This window comes from Sinohyriopsis cumingii, chromosome 7 (genome assembly GCF_028554795.1).
Source record: "Sinohyriopsis cumingii isolate HCF-2022 chromosome 7, ASM2855479v2, whole genome shotgun sequence".
Classification (NCBI taxonomy): domain Eukaryota; kingdom Metazoa; phylum Mollusca; class Bivalvia; order Unionida; family Unionidae; genus Sinohyriopsis; species Sinohyriopsis cumingii.
Window position 1 is genome coordinate 109,459,170 of NC_142967.1, and position 17,909 is coordinate 109,477,078.

At 34.5% G+C, this 17,909-nt stretch overlaps 1 protein-coding gene across 11 annotated transcripts in view; it reads left to right on the forward strand.

The window, feature by feature from the left end:
* LOC149795921 (uncharacterized) overlaps positions 1–17,909 on the forward strand; it is an 82,281-nt gene that overhangs the window by 54,678 nt on the left and 9,694 nt on the right. For 10 of the 11 annotated variants that reach the window (XR_016422448.1, XR_016422447.1, XM_089965838.1 and 7 more), the window contains 2 exons: positions 4,067–4,405; positions 17,342–17,467. Coding sequence is in view for 8 of the 11 variants with exons in the window: in XM_089965838.1 (XP_089821964.1) it covers positions 4,067–4,405; positions 17,342–17,467 (465 nt within the window). In the remaining 3 variants the exon portion in view is untranslated. The remainder of the gene's footprint in view (positions 1–4,066; positions 4,406–17,341; positions 17,468–17,909) is intronic. The other variant, XR_016422449.1, reaches the window with a different exon arrangement.

Below are 17,909 nucleotides of genomic sequence, written 5' to 3' on the forward strand. Positions count from 1 at the left end.
ACAGTTAAGAATGTAATGCATAAATGATACTAAATATCCGACTTGATCTGTGCAGTAGTGCTTCTAATTATGTGTATTAGATCGCGCGTAAAGTTCAACCCTACTTAATACTTCATACATCGAACATAATATAAAAGTATTAACAGCCATTTTTTAAACTTTTGCTTGATATATAGATGTCCACTGTTCATATGATTTGTATATGCATTTGATTTTAATGAGATGGATGAAAAACTGTATAGTTCAAATAAGATAAAAATTTAAGTTTAGTTCTGTTGTACAAAATTTGTCATGTGCACAAAGATATATAATATCTTGCAAAAAACCACAGTTGAGTGTCTTTTCTTGTTGGTTTTCGTTAATCAAATTAAAGAAATATACATTAATTAAAAACTTACCCTATTCAAAGGAGAATTGTGTCTCTTGTAAGTGTCACAAAAAGACTTTTATCGGCTTTTGTGACAATTAATTGCTCTTTTATCTCCGGAAAACGACACAAGATCACGTTTGAAATCAACTTTGAAAGGCATGTGACTGGTAAATAAACAAATAAATAATTCTGAAATTTATCGCTGTTGTGCCATTTACTATCTACATCGTTAGCTGCAAAAGTTACCCAAGGTGGGCCCATTGGTGCAGCATAGAGTACGGACCCACTTACGGATTTGGTAACCGCATTGACTAGGTGGTTAGAGTTCTTAAGTAGCAACTGAAAGGTTTTTGATTTGAATCCAACCATAGGATCAAACTATCCACGGTTATCGTAGTTTGTCCCTGGAAAGGGTACATTACTCTAATTGCCTTGACATTAGATATTTTATTTATGATACTGTGCCAAAATAATACAGCAAAGCAAACCAAACCAGATCCGTAAATGCCACACAGTCTTTCAATTGCAGTTGATAAAGGTACAGCCGACACGGTCAATGTCAATGTATTTCAGATATACAAAAATAAGTAAGAAGTTGTCTTAATCCCATATGAATTGTTTGAAGAGAGGAGTATCTAAATAGCAAACAATTCAAACATAGATGCACAGATACATACATGCATGCATACATACATACATACATACATAGATGCACAGATACATACATGCATGCATACATACATACATACATTCATACATACATACATACATACATACATATATACATACATAGATACATACATAGATACATACATGCATGTTGCATGCATGCATGCATACATACATACATACATACATACATACATACATGCATACATACACACCCCTCTTTGGTTTTCTCGTCTAACCATTTATCTGTATCAACAATTTAATTGTTTTCTATGTTTTGTTGTAATCTCATTTACGCATGTAGTGTGGACATATTTTATATATGCAGCTAGCATGTCCCGTTGAATCGGAATACTACTGTTATGACTCGGGGTTTTAAAATATGCAACATAAAAGATGTGAAGCTAACAGTTCAATTAAAATCAACAAGCAGTTTGTTCTCCTAGAATACAAAGCTGAATTCAAAAGACACCGCAGTGTGACTTAAACTCAGAATAATTGTACATATGTTATATCATAGGTCCAAGATATAGAATACCGATCGTCTTGAATATATTGATATAACAATGATGCAATCCACAATGTTTCTGAATGGATTCACAAAAAAGTCTAATGAATGTATTATTCCAAAATGTCAATGAACATTTCAGTAATTCTAAGGAATTATTATTACGATTTCTCCTCATGAGTCTCATGTCAGTAGTGTATTCTGACATCAAGTAACCGGAGCTCTACAATTTCTCATATTTTGTTTTCATTTTGTTCATCAATACAAGGGGACTAGCATCAGTGAATACAGCAACTGGAGAAAGTTCGGAACTGATATACATTTCAAAATCGGGCTAATCTAATATCAGAGCCAACCATTCATTTTTAATTGTAGAATAATTTGTATGGTGCTTGATTGTTTTACTTGGATTTTTAAATAGAAAGATAGCATATTGGATGCTCCACGCAAATGTTATCTTCCACCAAATCCTACATCCCATTTATCAACATACATATTAATAACTGGCTGGAATTTTGTGCTGAATAAACGTCTTCACTTTAAAATATGGCTTTAATTGTTTATTAGATTATTTACGTTTATCAAACGAATGAAACTTACATTTCTATTCATCACATTTGTTAGAGACTCGACAATTATGGAAAATTTAGGCAAAATTTCCGATAATATCCAGTCGTGCCCTAAAATTGGATCAGATGCTTTTCACTGATAGGCATTGATAATTCATACATAGCCTTGACCTTCACTTCTACAGGTTTAACTTAGCCTGTAAGGATGCATCCTCATAGATGGAAAATCTTGATTTTTTTGTGCTGTAACACCAGATATGACGTGCTCATGTAATATCTGCTTTAAATTATCCTTTTCATTGTATTGCAGGTGTGAAAATGTATAATCCAGATTGTTTAATATGTATGAATTCCGACGTTTGGTTAAATCAAAGACTGCAGTCAGGTTTCAGTTATTCATTTACATACTTACTGTATGCTATAGGTACATTTAAATTGAAGGAATAATTAACAGTTTCCATCTCTATCAAAATACTCCATTAACAATTCAGGATCTTGCGATAAGTCTTCTTGACTCCTACATGACCAGCCAAGGGAATTTCGTTGGTTTGACGAAGAAATTCCTGTCAATAGTTTGACATCTCACTGACCACCACCACCAGCAGGTACCGCAGGTGGTCCCCATTTTGTCATAAGCATCCCATGTTTCAGACAGTATCAGATTAGTAATTGAGTAATTTCAGTTTCATTAATATTCCTTTGAAATAAACTTTATATCGCTTGTCATCTTGAATATAATAGAGACCATGAGCAGCAAGAAGAGGAACACTGCGATAAGTACTTTTAGATTGTTTAATGCCAGTAGCAAAGGTGACCTAATCAAAAGAGTGACCAGGAAATGTCAGGTAATGCAACAATTTCCTGATCAACATCATTCTCAACAATTGTTTTTGATGTAGCTCTAGCAACTGCCAGGCCATGATAAACATCAAGAATTTCAGTCTGAAAAGAATCACCGTTTTGAGTCACACTAGGCTTGTCAGTTGTTATTTGATGAACCAACACCTTGTCGCCATCTAGGTCATTGCCTAGTAAATTAATACCTTCACAGGACCCCGAAACTAAGTCTGACTCTTAGGCCAAATTGAAAGCATGGAGAGGAACATTAATAAAGTCATACTCTACATACTTGAAAAGAAAATATTCACTACTTGAAAGAATGCAAAGAACCTGATCACAAAAGACAGAGAAGCTCTTATGTCGCTTAATCTTTAGAAAGGGGAAGGCTGGGTATAATCACCAATACATAACAGAGAACCTTCTGATACGAATGGTTCATAAGTGTCCACAAAGAAACAGACCCACAAGCAACTATTTGGATTCAATATTAGGCTGTGAATTTGACCTCTTTGTAATAAAGCTATTTACAATAGCTCTGTCGTTGATTCCGCATGTATTTCAACATGAAACAAATATAAATGATTAGCATTGAACGCAAATACAATAAACCATTTGCTTGCAAATTATAATCGTGGACAAAAGTTTGCTATGTAAACATTCATTATATCACTTACAATAATGGACATACAAATAAGCACACAATATAAATGATATTTTCATAACACTCTGCAAACATGCAAATGTAGTTGATGTTGCAATTAAAAAAAACATTTGCACACATAATAATTACATTGTGTAAAACTCGATCATTGCAGATAGATGAATAGAGTCGACTTCAACGGCTATGAAATAACATGATTCAGCAGAGACGTTTATAATTATTTCAATTAGAATGATAATGCAAATAGATAAGAAAAGAAAAACAACGTTTCCTTCATAATTAACCTTGAATAATTGAAACCATCTAAAACGATAATGTTTCAGTGGTGACCCCAGTAAACAATCAAGTGCGTTTAAGTTTCTTCAGGATGTAAAATTGAAACATTTGTCAAACTAAAACTTCATCACCCCTATCTCATACAATGATTCAGTCGTTTTCTTTTTTTACAGGCCCTCCGTTTCGGGTTGAAATGTTTAACTTCAGCAGATTTGTGGATGATCAGATTGAGCTGCATTTTCTTCCTGGATTCAATGGAGGTTCTGAACAGACGTTTGTAATAGAGTATTCCTCTTCGACTTGTCTTGACAATGTCTGGCATAATACTAGCGTTACAAATCTGAAAGAAAAGAGCAGCCCTTATAAACTTCCGAAAGAAACATTTTCTGTCAACGTCAGTAAATTACCTCCAGGAGATTATCGATACAGAATGTATTCCTGGAATGTTCGGGGCACAAGCCCATATTCCGAGAGCATTAGAGTGATCATCCCAAGTCTAATTTTTAAGAAAGGTATGCAACTATCTACCCTATGTTATCGTGCACTTTGGTTTGCATCGCTAATTAGGTACAATCATCACGTCTTTCTTATCATATGATTCTTTCATAGCCAAAAACGGCTATGAAATAGTATGATTCAGCATTGAGTTTGTGTGTTTCTTATTACGACTGTATGCCTTTCTCAAAGTAACAGAAAATACCGAAAACCAAAACAAATTAAAAAAATAATTTATTCCCTACAATACAAAGTGAAAATATAAAAATAACGTACGGTGATTTAGAAGAGCACGTCGTATTTCCAATGAATAAATAATTCAAACAAATCGCCGCTCAAACTAATGGACACAACATTAGCACTGTTTGCTTTGGAAGATGATATTTCAAGTTTAAAATATTTAACTTTTGCAATTCACAAGACTTTAAAGTTCACTACTAGACCTAGGTCACAACTAGCATTTTCAGGAAATACTATACCTTAATGGAACCTTTCATTATAGGATGTTAAAAATGTTAACAAGATAAAATCTTAGTTATAATTATAAGACCTGTCACTAAAATTATGTTGTGAAGTGAAGCAAACAAAATGACGACCAGACATTTGATGGGGACTTTCCAATTTTCTTGACTCAGAGATAAGCACGTTGCTTACGAAACCAGAATCAATGATTCAGGTCAGGAAGATAATGAACTTGATTTATGATTTACATCGAAATTATGGCTTAGGTTTCAGTTTTACACAATAATATAATTACTTTCTATTCTGTGTTACTAGAAATTCATGTTTCCGTTCCTCTGCTTTGTGATTTGAATACATATACATGATTACATATGTATAGCGCAAAGGACCCCAATGAATCTTTCATAGTGTGTACTGTTTCAGGATATATATAATTCAAATTGGAAACTAAATATTAATTTCCGAACTATCATTTAATCTCAGTCTTATATTCAAATACATTCAGCATAAAAAAGAGATAAAGTTGTTTACACATGTTAATTTTAGGACACAATGGAGATAAAATTATTTTTTTAAATATTTTTATGTAAATGCTATATAATTTGTTTTTAAACTTCCATATTCAATATATTCTGATTTTGAAGTTGAGCAAAACATTTGTAATACTTAAATCTGATTTCCCACTAAAAAAGAAATGTTTTCAAGGAGCAGATCGACGAATAATATATGTGATGCAGTACGCTTTTGGCGGAAAACGGACGAAAGAAAGTTAACGGTGCCCTTTTCAAAACATTAACTTACTGATCGTGTTAAACGACAAGCATTGCTGACAAAATAGAAAATCACAAAATGGAATAATTTCACAATCAAATTGGCATGGTCATTGTGTATTTGTTTCTTTATGTATTTGAAACGGTTACATCCACTTAAAGAAAGACATTGAATATCTGAAGACTGAGTGTATGCAAGATTTGAATGGAACAATATTGCAAAGATACTGAGTTACGATAACTTTAAAAAAAAAATCAAATATGCTTGATTCTAGGAATTGAACGTGACGCGCACCAAAACAACTCTCTACAAGATACACACATCTCCAAGCAAATTCGCAGTTTACATTGATACTATGTACCACAACGCAAAACAGCATTCATGCCATTGTCAAAATATATTATTAAACTTGAGCACAAAAAAATTCGTCCGTTCATATAGGATGACAGTCGTCTGTATAAAGTGGATCATCGGACTTATGCGATTTGTATATTTATCTGCTGAGAGTCAATCTTGGGCAAAATCTATGGTAACATGTGAAGTGATTGGCTATCAAAGGATCCTAACCGTTTGAGTTAATTTTAAGAGACAACATCTTCGGTCTGTAAATTCCAAACGTTACATTTGACTTGTCAGAATTGCGAGCTTGATCAAAATGGAATATAATCACTTTCAAGGAATAAATGATAAGATTAAGTTACCTTGTGATAATTTGTAGATACACCAGATATCAGCGATAACATTGTTCTGGGATGGATAAATGGCTTCCGTTTTGTTAATTTAACCATTGCAGAAAATAAATATTAAAACGTCACCTCTTTTTGTGAATGTGTTTTAATCTTACCTGGTGATGCATTTTAGCGACATCAATTCTCCATATGTAATGGTTGCATTTTACCATGAAGACCTAGTCGTTGTTATATCTCTTCCACATTTACTGTCAGTTCTATAAGCAGTATATAAATGTTCCAGCACATGCCTTCTACGCCATCGTCAAAATATATTAATAAACTTGAGCACAAAAACATCTCGCCGAAATTTGTCCGTTTATATAGGATGACAGACTTCGGCATACAGAGGAGTTTCGGACTTGTACGATTTGTATGTTTATCTGCTGAGAGCCAAACTTGGGCAAAAACTGTAGTAACATGTGAAGTGATTGGCTATCAAAGGATCCTTACCGTTTGAGTTACTTTTAAGAGACAACATCTTCGGTCGGTAAATTCCAAACGTTGCATTTGTCTTGTAAGAATTGCGAGCTTGATCAAAATGGAATATAGTCACGTTCAAGGAATAAATGATAAGATCCTGTTGCATTGTGATAATTTGTAGATACACCAGATATCAGCGATAACATTGTTTTGGGATGGATAAATGGCTTCAGTTTTGTTAATTTAACCATTGCAGAAAAGAAATATTAAAACGTCACCTCTTTTTGTGAATGTGTTTTAATCTTACCTGATGATGCATGTCAGCGACATCAATTAAGTCTCCATATGTAATGGTTGCATTTTACCATGAAGACCTAGTCGTTGTTATATCTCTTCCACATTTACTGTCAGTTCTATAAGCAGTATATAAATGTTGCAGCACATGCCTTCTACTCCCGGAATAGAAAATACAAGTCCATATTTGTTGTAATAAAATGGCATTATTGTCCATGCAGTTGGTAAACAGAGATAACTACATTGCTCTTGATTTCATATACCATAAAATACCATAAAAATAAATTTATTACAACTATAAATAATACCGACATCAGTGGATTATTGTTCTGGATGTATATATTGATTATGCCTACAGTACATTCAGTACGAATGATTTACTACCCCACACATTTATTAATTATCCATCTTGGAAGATAGTGGGCAAAATAAACCTAAACACAAAACAGCGCGTATAGCAAGAGTATAGAAGAGACAGACAGACAAACAAGCTTATGTACATAATGATATACTCCGAAAGGAATATGCATCATGATCATGTATACATAGACTATGAGAGACATATAACCTTTAACACTCAAGGAGATAAAAGCGTACAACGTATACTGGAACAAGATATAGTGCTTATTAGCATTTACGATAACAGGCTTAGTTATATATATAATAAAATATAATAATAAAATAGAGATAAACAGTCATAACTATTATAATATTGATATAAAGGATATATAATATATCAAAATAAAAATAAATGAAATAAATAATACAATTTTACATAGTGCATTGGCAGTAAGGCCATTATGATCCAAAGTATCTGACTTATGAATCCAATAAGTTATTTTATGTGTCTATTCATGTCACCGTGCACAATATATATTTGCATGAAAGACAAATCGAGTAGAGAGTGATTATTGGCGTTTATCAAAATATCACGTGCAAAAAGGTTAGCTTTCAAAACATATCGTTCCTCCTGAAGAATCATAAATGCAGTACTAGTTGCACAAAATTTTCGGCGTTTGTGTTGTTGTTTTTTATATTAAATTGGTATATATATATATATATATATATATATATATATATATATATATATATATATATATATATATATATATAAGTGCAATAAACTGACAACGAACTGTGCAAAACTAGTCTCTAACTAGTATGAGCCCTTTCTATTCTAAATGACTCTAAATGTGTCTTTTTCAAAGGCAAACTAGTTCACTTCACCTTGATGCAGATGCTTAAAAATCCTTGCATAGTGACAGAAATCAATGATCCTTATTGCTTCTGTTTTTATGTAAATTTCTGGAAACGCACATTATACCCCGGATATTTCATGGTTATATTAGTAATTATTGGTTATTGCACCGCTCCTGCGGCCTATTGGTTAGAGCCGTCCGCCTCGGATGCGGGAGGTCGTGGGTTCGAACCGCGGCCGACTGATACCAAAGACATAAAAATGGTATTAACAGCTGCCTCGCTAGGCTCTGAGCATTAAGAGGTTTGTGTTAGGGCTGGTCGGTCTGGTGTCTGCATAATGTAACTGGGTGGGTCATCATGCTACATGTCTGCGGCATGATGCCACAGTGCTAGACATTACTATAAGCTGCCACAATACAGACATCGTAGCTAAACTGTTAAAGCTACGTTATAAATCCAAATCACACACACACACACACACACACACAGAGGTTATAAACAAAAAGATGAATTTTTGTGTGCAAGGCTGTATTTTCCTATTCTTCTTGGTTTAAACGGATTGGTTTTAGTGTTTTATCCAGTAATATTCCATTTCTTTCCTTGTTTCGGAACTCCAGTTATGGGTGTGAGCAATTGCAACAAGTGTTCTATCATTGAAAGTGTGACCATGTGAGGAGAAATGTTCTGCGACTGGACTTCCTTGTCATCCGGTCGGATCTGTGGAGGTTGAATCTTTTGTGTATCTGTTTAGTTTTTCCGACATACAGAAGGCTACAGATCTTACGTGTGATGAGATAAATTGCAGACTCTGGCTTGCACGTTTTGTTTGGACCATGTATGTTACGTTTGTCGCTAGTAGCAGTGCTTGAAAATGTCTTTGTCTCTATCATACTTTGACAAGGGCCAGATTTACTAGAGTGGTATTTGTTAGTGATTAGTGTTAGTTTTGCCCTGACTAGGATGCCTATGAGGTTGTTTTGGTCTCCTGTGGTCTACTACTGGTTTGCTCTGGAGGATTAACTTTAGTGTGTCACACAATTCCACAATCCTCCAGTGTTTATTAATAATTTTACCTTCTTTGGGGTTGTCTGGATGGGAGGTCAGGATAAATGGTATCCTATCAGTGTTTTCCTTCTCCCCATATTTTAGTAGGTCACTGCGGCACGTTAGAGTATCCCTTTGGGTTGCCTCTGCTATCATGTCTTTGTCGTAGCATCTGTCAATCAAATTTTGAGATAACTCTTCATATCTTTTTTGGACTCTTTCATGGTCGGAGCAGATTATGAGTATTCTTAGTGCTGGTTATATCGGATGTTCCGAATGCAGTGGTTTTGATGACTTCTTGTTTGGACAAGATACTGGTATTTATCACTTGGTTTTGAGCAGACGTCTAAAAGGTGTTTTTTCTACCAGTCTGGTTTTTGTGTCCAGGAAGATGTGGTTTGATTAGGAGACTTCTGCCGTGAATTGTATTGAAGGATGTAAGTTGTTTGCTTTTGATATGAAATCATCAAGATTTTCTCTTCCATTTTGCCACATTGGTATATTTCCTCCTACGTGCTCTTATTGCAAGAGAAAATTGGGAACCTTACGTCCTGATTGCTTTAAGTTTAAAAAAAGCAACAGATTAAAGACAGATCAGTTTCAAATCCATTTGTTTCTCATAGGTCAACGTCATGGTCATGTATTGGAAACAATACATCTGTGAGGTCATACAAACCTCAGTCTTATTCTATTATGCAGAATTATGAACTATTCATGTTTAAGGGGTGTATACAAGGTATCGATAATTCGTCCAATCCTATGCTTATTAAAATGTTACGGGACACCGGAGGTTTTCAGAGTTATTTATTATCAGCTACTTTGCTTTTGTCTGAGAAGTCGTCCTCTTCTGAAAGTTTTCTTGTTCCGGGAATAGAGTGCGGATTTATTCCAATTCCCCTTCAGAATGTTAACTTTTCATTAGATTTAAGTTCTGGATTAGTGACTGTTTGCTCTGTGAATTTGTGGCCCATTGAGGATGATCCTTTATTGATAGACAGTGACTTAGCTGGACATACCTTTGTGGTTAATTCACTTTTAACACACAAGTTTTGTTTGGATGAAAAGGTTGATCGTATTGAAACTGAAATACCTGATTTATACACCGCTTTTCCAGTTAGTGGTGTTATGGTAAAGTGACCTCTTGAGGATGAAGACGCTATTACATTGGCTGATATATATATATATATAGAATCTATGTTGGGGTTTGGGCCAAGACTTGGAAATCCCAGTCATGGGTTTATATTATGTTTCCCCACTCGGGCAAGCCTCGTCCAAACCCCAACGTAGTATATTTTTCTCACCCAAAATTTTCCTTTAAAGTAAAAAGAATTCTGCACTAGCGTTCACGTCCAATGTTTACATGCGGGACAATACTATAAATATGTTAATGAGGGCTGTGATGTGACCGTTGCGTCCGAAGTACACAGTTTATAGGCGTGAGCAAAGAAAATAACAACACTAAACGTCGTATAATATTGAGGTTTTATCACATTTAATATATCGATGTTATATGAAATTGACAATAAATAAATCATATTTATTACAAGAAACTGTTTTATTTTCATCATTTCCAATTTTGAAAAACGATATTGGCTACTCAGCGCTACTGTAGGTATACTTAGTACAAAATGTAACGAAGATTAACATCTTTCTTTAGATTATTCATGGGTAATTAGAGATCTGTGTCACTATAGTATATAACTATTCTTTTCTTTGGAGGAGGTGAAACTGTGTGTGACATACTTGCATGGTCCTTAATATTGATTGTAAAAATGTCCCCGTGTATAATATAACCTCCAAAAACGGAGCAGATAACCATGTGCTAAACTATTAAGTTCACGGATTCTTTGAACATTTATTTTTCTGTCCTGGAAATATGGCAAGTGCTACAGTGACATTTACTTATGAATTAATGTGCTGACGGATACATTATTCCTTCTGGCTGGTAAGTGTATTATTTGTCATTAAATTTTGTAGGCATATTTTTAAGTCAACCGGGGCACAGTGGAGACGCGTAACAAAATTAGAAAAAAAGCATGTTTTATATAACACTTTTCCTGCTGTTACTAATTTTTCCAAAATTGTTAAGAGAGTAGGGAGGCAATGAAGTGTATAGGTCTATAGTATCTTTGCATGGACAAGTGTTTTCTGTTATATTGTTCATTTCAAACAGCACCGAGAATTTTATCCTATATGTAGCACAGATATTTTCTGGTCAGCGTCATTAAATCTAGCTAACAGTATATAATTTGTTTCACCTGAAGTATTTAAAACTAGTTAGGTAGCTTTAGTTACATTTAATGACGCTGAATTAAAAATGTTTTGAGCTAGGCCTGCATATAGAACAAAACTGACCACGCTGTGTGGAACGAACAAGTATAATACCAAAAAGCTCTACATCATATACGTTTGTGTTATCAAAGATGGATTTAACTTAAGTTACCATGTTTTTGTTATATATTTGTTGTTGTTGTTGTTGTTGTTTGATTTTAGTACAACTACGTCAGGCACAGCACAAGACAACAAGGGTTTCTTTTCTTTTTAAAGTAGTTCACAGCGCATGGACACCTTGACTAAGACGACTGGTCTGAAATGACTAGACGGAGATAAGAAAAGTAAGGTTAGCAAAACAAGTAGATTTCTTTGCCGCATGGGTGAGAAATGTATTGGTCAGGCTTTTGATGAGGTCACTTTTGCACCTTGAACTGATTAATCAAAAGGTAGTGATCATTATGATCCTCGTTTAACTACTCATGTTCTTACGTATAATCAGGGTGACAAGTGACACTCACCTGCCTTCGAACAGGATACAAGTCCTGAGATCTAATGTTCAGAGTTTTATTAGTGACGCTGACTCCGAGGACGAGCTGACTTGCTATGCTTGAAGAATGTTGTCCTTGTGAGAGAATGGAGTCCACCTGACAAGTGGTCAGAAAGCTATCAAAATGTAGTATCTACGTCATATGCGAAGTAAAGCGTATTGTCCAAACATTAATAGGGATGTTTCTAACTACTGTGGATCTAATGTTATGTCCAAGATCGTCCAGCAATTTATGAATGAATTAGATATTCAACAGTTTAAGTCCTCTGTATATCACACTGAAAGCCATATGGGCGTTAGAAAGACTTCATCAGACTTGAAAGAATATGATCAGTTCATGCTGCATTTATACCATAAAGTTTTTCGTTTCTTTTCTTGTTGTTGTGTTGTCAGGGAGTTGGTTCAAGAGTCCCTTGGACTTAGTCCTTTGAACATGTTTTCGGACATACTGTGGAACATTGTCGTTGTTGAAAGAAATATTTTCTTTAACAGAATAATTAGAAATGAATTTACTTGATTATATCTCCGATTGTATGTATAAAGTATCAAAAGCTAGTGAAATGGGAAGAAATAATTTTCAGTCTACCCAATAATAAATGAAACTAAGGCATGATAAACTACAACGAAAAGAACTTTTCAACCTGGTGATAAGGATCGGGCTATCTTTCATACCACAAAGTCCCCTTCAAGCGTGGAATCATGGTCATTATCCAGTTAACTTAAATTATATCAGCGATACTCCTGGATGGCTGATGCAGAATCAACTCTGCCATGTCGAGATGGCTCTGTAAAACATTTAATAAATTTAATTGTTTCTGCCCAACAAGACGACGATTCAAATGATGATGTACAACCAGAATGTTATCACTTGGTTCAAATCAGTCTTGAAACTTTTGAAATATTAAAGAATATGGAGAATAAATTTTCACATCTACAGTCACAATAACAGAATGAGTTAATACAGCTAATATGTGAATATGAGTACTTGTTATATTTTCGAACTCGATGAAAAAAATCTATTATGATGTTGAAATCGTAGATTATAAACCTATAAAACATCTTCCTTTCACGATGAATCTTCTCAGGGATGAATGTTTGAATAAGGAAAATGAATCGTCGATGCAATCTACCTGTTTAGCAGTTTTATATTGTTTTACTTCCCATACATTGTGGAACATTTATTATACCTCTGTTATGTATATCTGTATCTTTTGTAACTCCTGGTACATGATACTATCAATTGTGTATATATGTTATTCATGGCTGTGATGTGTACATATCATCTTTAGTTCGATAAGGCCATTGTGACTTGAATATATCATTACATTGTATTTATGAATAGACGTTTACTTATGTGTAGACAATTAGCAATAAGATTTGAAATGTCGCATATGGCGTATTTGTTAAATGACTTATGGGATGTTTATATTTGAGAATAATTCAATGACTTCATTGGTTGATATTGATCATGTGAATGTGTTTAATTCGCTGGAAAGTTAACAGTATATGCTGTCGCGTGGGGTCTATTCCGAAGTATAGTCGCAATATACGGTGTATATTAGAGAAAGTTAAGCAATCAGATTCATTCCTAATTTCGTAGTCGTTCACACTTATTGTGTTCCTCTTGTAAGTCTGCCGACGTGTTTTATATTGCACGTATATATTATTCGAGAGGAAATACATTCGTTTGGACTGTCGAGTGAAAATAGAAAGTGCTCTATTTGGAATAGTATTTTGGAACTGTTGTTAATTACTCGAAGGAATTCTGGACAATGCCATTTCGAGAAAGTCACGGTTCTTGGAGGACCAGTACATTTCTGGTATTTACATTTATAAGGAACGTTTCTTTGATTTAGAACTTTCATAGACCATTATACTGACTAGCATGGATTCACTTCAAAATACCGTAATACATTCCTCTCGCAATTTTTGTTTATAAATTTGATCATAAACTATTTGTTAAGCGTTATAAAGCTTTTTGGTTTTGCTTCTCACATTACCAAGACAGAAATCGAAAATACCAATTAATTTAGTTGGAAGTGGTTTTCCGTCAGGAAACGTGAGTAGTCCTTCCATTTAATGTAACTCTGGTTTATTCTCCATCACAATTGCTTCATATACCTGATATGACAATACTATCTGCAGCGCTACGACAAAGATTTGTACATGTACTGATAATTTAACAGCAGAATCTGTACACTGTAGGCTTCCACTACGCATTTCTATCTCCCTCTGGTTTATGTTACCTTAACTGTTCAGTCATATTTGTGTTTTGAACGGAACTCTCATTCGTCTCAGACTAGTGTGTCATTGCATTTGACAAGTATCTCATTATTTTTTTGTAGAGTTTCCTTTTGCGCTTGTTTTGCAGGCTTTCAATCTTCTTTATACTCTGCCAGAATTCCTCAATGAGTTTACTTACGGTATATCATCATTATGTACATCCTCTTACTCTTTACCCCGTACTCATTGGATTTTGTAACTACTTTCTTGTTTAACAAGTTCGTCTATTTCCATTAAAATCTGAAAGGTTTTGTCAAACGTCGTCTGGATCTTGAGCTGCATATTGAAGTCAGTAAAACCCTCGAGAAACACAATTTTTAGAACTGGCATCCAACACTTCATATTTCTAGCTGATTGGGACGCCTAAGACAACAAATGCCTTATTAACTGTCGAAGCAATACTCCTAATATTCTTGTGGATATATGTCGCATGAATCTTTGAAGGAGAAATAATGCTTTCATTGTGATTTATTTTTAAAAAGATTCTAACTTATATGTCTCATCCTTTGTCCTTCCAGAAGAAAGAGTTTTGAACATATTACTCCTTCAAAGGAAGGATTCCAGCTTGTGACAAGTGAGGTTTCATCAAACTATCTGCTAAGTGCTGCCTTAACTTAAGGTCTCATCTGACGCTGGGTTAGTGCATGATGCGTACTCATTTCAGAGTTGGTGTTTATCTGTGTAAAAAAATACTAGGTTAGTGTACAGAACTGGCTTCCAGGGTTTGAATAAGTTTTGGTCATGTCAGGCAGCGTTGCTCATGCTTTCTCTTTACCTGTACTTTCACAAGATATTTTGATTTTCTGTCGTCACAGTCAGATGCTTTGGACACCATTCCTTCAAAATAGATTGTCACATTAAAACTTGCATCCCCTTCGGGACCCTTATTTGATATATTTTATATCAAATTCAGTTTGATATTTCCCGCAATCGATTATTCACATGCTATACTAAGAACATAAAGTTCGTGCCTGTTTAATACATTTATGGTACAGATTTAATTAGGACACAATAATACTTCATTTATCCTGGGATCAGTCTAGTTCTATTCCACTAATCTGGGATCAACCCAAAATACTATGATGCAAGGATCAGCCCTGCATAGGACTGGTTGAGATGGGATCAGCCAAAAATACATTAGCATGTTGGAATTAGACTAGCACATAATCTACTTAAGGTGGGATCAGCCTAGAATATATTTTAATGCTGGGATCAGCCTATCACAATGTCTACTTCAGCTGGGATCAGCCTAACACCAATTATTCTTGAGCTGGGATCCGCCCAGAATACACTATAATGCTGGGATCACCCGCGCATAGATTTACTCGAAGATGGAATCAGCTTACCAGAATACACTATTATGCTGAGATCAGCTTAACGCATATAATACTTTAAGCTGGGGTCAGCCAATAATACAATCAAATGCTGGGATCAGTATAGCACCTATCTGGAATCAGTCTTGTAAATTCGAATTATAGCCCATGGGTAGCCCCCAGAGATAGAGAGAGAGATAGAGAGAGAGAAATATTTTAAATATTTTAATTAAGTATTGATGTAATTTTAGTTATTATGTTGATGTTGTAGAATTTGTGGATGTTGCTCATGTCAACGCATGCTCTCTGCATTATAGAGTACAGTTTTTGACACATCTATTAACTACATGCGTTAATAAAATAATTTAAACTTGTTATGCATCCCATAAAAAGGAGATATTATCTTTTAACAGGCCCTCCACTTCCTCTTCTTAGATTTTACTTCAACATATTTATGGAGGACCAAATTTTGTTTAACTTTGATCCCGGTTTCAACGGAGGTCATGACCAAACATTTCAAATTGAGTACAAAGCTGCGGTCGGTCCTAATAGTATGTGGCAATGTACTGCTATTAAAGACCCTCAAGAGAGAGAACGTCTGTACAGGTTTCCTAATCATACCTTTTCTGTAAACGTTCGCCAACCTCCGCCTGGGTTCTACCTTTATAGAATGTATTCATGGAACGTCAAGGGCAAACGTGCTTTCTCAAACTGCATTCCGATCATGATACCTAATGGTACAATTGCAATGTGTGTGTTGGTTATTGCTGTGTTATACTCTGCACATAACTGTATGCAAAAGGTGTTGATACTTATATGCTTGGATGAAGACCTGTTAAAAATAGTATTAATCATTTCGTTGTATGCTGGGTGTGGTGGAATCTATGATAATTCAAATTGTGCACTAGATATATGTATAGTTTAATTCATTTTATATGCGAAATATTGATGATTGCTTGCACAATATTTACATTTTAAGAAGAATATAACGAAATCCAGCACGATATTCCTTGTCCAATTTATACACAACCAAACAAACTTTTTCTCTCAAAAACGGTTTCAGATAATTTCATATAATTAAAACATGAAGAAAATATCTAGTTTTATTGGCGTCTGGTGGTATATAATTTATGTAATACCTAGTGGATATTCCTTACAAGTATACCATGTCATCCTCATTTCACTAATGCAAACAATACTAATGAATGTAACGTGCACTTGCTTTTCACCATCGTATGTATGTATGTGTGTTATGTTATGTTATGTATGTATGTATGCATGCATGTATGTATGTATGTATGTATGTATGTATGTATGTATGTATGTAAGGCATTATGCGGATCATAAGTGTTTGTAAAGGCGATTTGGAAGCAAATGATAATTAACCATTTAATTTTTTTAAACGCATTTGTCCGCAGTTTGATAAAAAGTGTGTACGACACGATATATTCCAATATTTACAAATATAATCCTGTGATATTTGTTGTAAGATTCAAGCTTTTGTACGTCCTTTGTTTCATGGTCTGATGTAAGCTCTGTTTAAGACAGAACGATTTGTTTCATGGTCTGATGTAAGCTCTATTTAAGACATAACGATTTGTTTAAAAATCTTAGCAACTGGAGCTGTGCTTGCAGTGATTGTTGGAAATGGCATTGGAACAAGTGTTTTAGTTGTCACTATTATCGCTTTGGTGATCTTCATCCTCAGGAACAGATCAAAACAAAAGAAATCACAGCTGGGTACGTTGTATTAAATTCAATATACTATGCTCCTTTTAAATATTCAATAGCAATAAACACCTTATTATTTAGTATCTTGAAGGCTTCAAAAGAAGTTTCAAAATCAATTTTGATCTACTCTGCCACACCATGTTGACTCCTTGCTCTTCTTCCTCCAACGTATCGCATCCTAATTATACATATCATGTATAAACTATTAGACACGATTACGGTGCAGTAAAACCAGCAAGTGATATTAAATTAAATAATGCGAATATTACTCTCGATGGAATTATTACCACGTAAATGGAATATGCAGGATGTTCATTTAAATTAGAATGCACTAGTTTAGGTGTACAATAATCTTTCGTTCCTCTTCGATCAATACGGATAATTTTGTAACATGCCTTTGCGAAAGTTTCACTAATGTAAATTAATTTTCTTCGTACAACTACGCAATATG